The sequence below is a fragment of the Meleagris gallopavo genome, chromosome 1 (genome assembly GCF_000146605.3).
Source record: "Meleagris gallopavo isolate NT-WF06-2002-E0010 breed Aviagen turkey brand Nicholas breeding stock chromosome 1, Turkey_5.1, whole genome shotgun sequence".
Lineage (NCBI taxonomy): Eukaryota > Metazoa > Chordata > Aves > Galliformes > Phasianidae > Meleagris > Meleagris gallopavo.
The window spans coordinates 43,258,090-43,262,086 of record NC_015011.2 but is presented as its reverse complement, the minus strand read 5'-3'; the positions used below and the strand labels follow the sequence as shown (position 1 = coordinate 43,262,086).

Below are 3,997 nucleotides of genomic sequence, written 5' to 3'. Positions count from 1 at the left end.
AAAATTAGGTTTTACAATTTACTTTTACAGTTATGGGTTTCTCACCTTTCATTTATCAAAACAAAGGCATTTTCAGAGACTAACATTCAGGTGCAGGCTGAAAAATCTGGAGCCTCAAGACTGAAAAATGAAAAATGAGAGGAAAAGAAACTTGTGATTAAAGTCCTGATGACGATTTTTGGTCGACTCAGAGGTGTTAAATCTGTGAGACTGCCTTCACCAAACGCTCCCCAGTTGCAATTCAGGTTGACATTTGTCAGTTAGAAGTCATTTGGGGGGTCTGAAGGGACAGCAATTAAAATAATACTAAATTTAAGAAGCAATGGGTCTTTCTTTAAATTGTTTGGACAACATGATCGTGCCTGAAAAATCAAGGGGTCTTCATGCAAGATTTTTTCACCGTTGTGATCTGAATCATGTGCTATCTTTGTATTTTTTTATTCCAGAACAAGTCCTTCCCCTGCACTGCACTAGGATGGAGCAGAGCTTGCAGCAAGCCAAGCAAAGTTTAGCTGTACGAGTGCATCAGCCCTAGGGCTGGCATCCTAATGAGGACAAGAGCTCTGCTCTCATACAAAGAGGTCTAGTTCCCCCTCCAGTCTGTTCAAAATATTGTTCATTGCTTCCAGCACAGCACTGCTGCAGACCCTGCTCCCTCCTCTCAGCATTCAACACCGAGGAGAGGAAGTACCTGTCGGGACACTGCGTGTTTTGAAATGTGATTGTGCAGCACGGGAAGCTCCGCTGCTTAATTACGACCGTCACCACCTTTCCCCCTCTTCACCCCTCGCCCTCAGCCCATGTGCCTCGTGGAGAGGTGCTGAACACCCGAGGTCTGCACAGCCTCTGTTCTCTCATGCCTCAGCTTGGCATCGCTGGGCAGGACAGGGCAGGGCCTGGCAGGCTTCCACGGCTGGCAGCGGGCACCAGGCCCTTCCAGCTGCCCCCCACTGTCCCCCCCACCCCACTAGCCTCTCTCAGCAGTGCTGCTCTCTGTTTCAGATCCCTAAGCCAGGGGCTGTCCAGAGGGAATCCGTTTTAAGGGTGCTGAATGCACCGTGCTCACACTGAGTCCCACAGTGCCGTGGCGGGCGCCATCTTGGCGGTGTGTGCCCATGAACGGGCAGTGAGCATGGCAGTGGGCCAGGACATTTCCTCACCCTGACAGGGGCTGCTTATTCCATACAGCAACCACCTCAGCTCTGGGCTAGGGTTAGGCAAGAGCTGTAAAAATGCACATTTACTGGAATGAGAAGTGTTCCTGCTGACCACAGGAGTTGCTCCTCGTGCCGAGGTGGCATGTGCCAGTCAGCCAGGTGACAAGGACAGGGCAGGCAGGTCGCAGTGATACGTCCCTGCCGTGCCACAGTTCTGCTGGGGTGGGACGCAGAGGGTGGAAGCCTTCCAACACTGCTGCATCTTGGCAGGGCATGGGGAAAAAAATTACGTAACAAAATCTTTTGTTTTGTTTTCCAGGAGAAGACTGCCCCCAGCCCATCTCTACATGAAATTCGGGCAGAGAATGCAAGCTGAGTGAGGGAGAAAAGTCACCTTTCCACAGAGGGAACAACGGCACGCCGAGCACTTGTGGTGCTCAGGGAACATCCTCTCAGCCTTGCTGGCCTCCCATGCCCATGTGTTTGTTGGAATCACAGTGCCTGGCATGAGAAGTCTGGGTGCAATGCCATGAGCTGGTCAGTTCCCCCTCATTTACTCAGTTATGCTCAGTAGCGCTGCGGAGCAGCTAAAGCACAGGGAAAACAAAGTTGTTTTCTGTTGTTTCTGTTTCAGCCTGGGCAGGGCTAGTCTGCAGCAAGTCTTGACAACTCTCCTTGTTCAAACACAAGTCTTTTTGCTTTAATTAAGGTAAGCTAGGAAAAGAGTTAAAACCGTGAAACTGTTAATGAGAATGAATCTATGCGCTAGTTTCCCTCTTCACTGCTCTCATATTACTCCCAGATTGGAATGTTTCTTCTGTTAAATGCTTTACATTTAGAGAGAGGAAGGGATACTGAGGGTCTTAGCCCCATCTTTCCATTTGGAGGGCTGCCGTAACACACAAAGTCCTACGCTAATATTCAACTTAATTAACTGTAGGAATTCAGCAGGCTGCTTATAAGGCAGTAATCTGAACACCAGGCAGCTGTACCTGTGAGCAGCACCACAAAGGCAAAGCGAGGGTACTTATCATCACTGATACGTGTCCACTTATGTAGGTATTAGTTGGGAAATGCTAGGGGTTCTTAATGTCAATCTTTCCTGAAGAGTAGCAAATCCATACATACAGAGATGAAGATAGATGTGCAATCTGATTGATTTTATTGAGTAATAGTCTGAGAGCTACAACCGTGAATTAGAAGAAAAACAAAATAAAACAAAACAAAACCACAAAAACCATTCCCCTCAAAAAAAAAAAAAATACCAAATTTCCCCATATTTTGGGAAACAAGCTGAAGAAAACATTCTACACTGTAGAAGACAGCTGTATCTGCTGATATCCATGTTCTGACATTGGAACTAACCGGCTGCAGCTCTGCAGCGTGGAGTCCTAAAGCCTCAACCAAAAGAGGCTTAATAGTAACAACATGGATATATTCACCACCGGGAAGATGTTAACATGTTAACAAAGATTCTGGGATACCAATCTGGTATAATCAGCAACATACTGGGTTCCTATGAAAGATGTGGCATTGCTCCTTAACATCAACTTTTAGAGAACTTTGAAAAACAAGGTTTGAAACTGCTTACAGTACACCTTTCCTTCAGAAAAGCACAAAAATCAGAGTTCAATAAAAACTGAATAGATGATCACTCTTTTGACTGGATTTGATTAGTTGCATAACTTTGGCAAGATTATCACAGTGCGATCCAATTAAACTTTCAGGATTGTACGAACACCGGCACCACATGAATCTCAGAATTAGACAGCTGAGCTCCTCGTGCACTCCTGTACATCTCTGACAGCCTCTCCCTGTCCCGCTCAGTCAGCGTTCTGTCCTTATGCGGTACATTATGCCACTGACAAAGCAATGCCATACAGACAGCCTCCTGGCTCCGCTCCCCCTGCAGGGACAGCGTGTCACCTTGTCCAACCTCAGGGATACAAGCGGGGATAATTCTACATAAAGTCTCCCTTTGTGGCATCTGAAATAAAAACCTTTCCCCCAGAACTGCCACTGTTTTGATAGTGAATTCCACACTGAGTTGTAAAACTGGTTACTCAGTTCTTTGGCTGATTTTAAGAATTGCATTTAAAACTTACTCTACGTTAGAGGCATTTAGAAAAGACATTTATACCTGGTACCGGTACTCTTTCAAGTACTCTTTTAGCCTTGTTGGCAACGGCAGCTCCCAGATCTGGTTGGTACATTTGTTTATAGTTATTCTGCAGCGGTGTTGCAGAGACGGGGCTGATGTGTACAGGGGTTTGTTCAAGTAGAGGTGGACCGTCCCATTCGAAGGCGTTTCGGTTCTGTCCTTGCACATCAGAACGTAGTACTCGATCAAGTGCACGACACTGTTGAACTGCTTGAGCCTCGATCTGACGCAGGTGATGGAGTCCAGCCTGAACTTGCCGTCCTGGTACTCAATGCGCAGGTTGGTCGGTCCCGCCGAGGTTTTGACTGAGATGGTCAGCAGATACTCGGAATGCGAACTGTCCCTAACCAAAAAAGTCCCTTCGGGGGCATCCTGCAACCTCTCCTTGGCTTCGGCAACACTCATGTTGCCCCAGTACCACCCTGGTAAAGAAGGGGAGAAAGCACAGATCGATTTGCTGCCGGCTGTCTGTTTAACAGCCTGCTCCTCGCCCGACGGATCTGCACTAACCCACTTCTTGTGCTGCTCGCAAGCTGGAGTCCTGCAGGCATCATAAAGTTTTATTTGCCATAGAAAATAATTTGCCTTACGACGCGTTTCCTTTTATCGCGCCCCTCGGGCCGGCGGCTGTTCCCAGACGGTGCGCGCACGGCCCCCGCACCCCCACCCGCGCCCCGTG

At 47.9% G+C, this 3,997-nt stretch overlaps 1 protein-coding gene across 1 annotated transcript; it reads right to left on the bottom strand.

Annotated features, from left to right (window-relative positions):
* Positions 1 to 2,296: 2,296 nt before the first annotated feature.
* On the bottom strand, positions 2,297 to 3,912 carry SOCS2 (suppressor of cytokine signaling 2; the record flags this gene model as incomplete). Its single annotated transcript, XM_010711909.2, has 1 exon — positions 2,297 to 3,912. A coding segment is annotated over one exon (621 nt), but the record flags the coding sequence as incomplete, so codon positions are not given.
* Between the last annotated feature and the right edge of the window lie 85 nt (positions 3,913 to 3,997).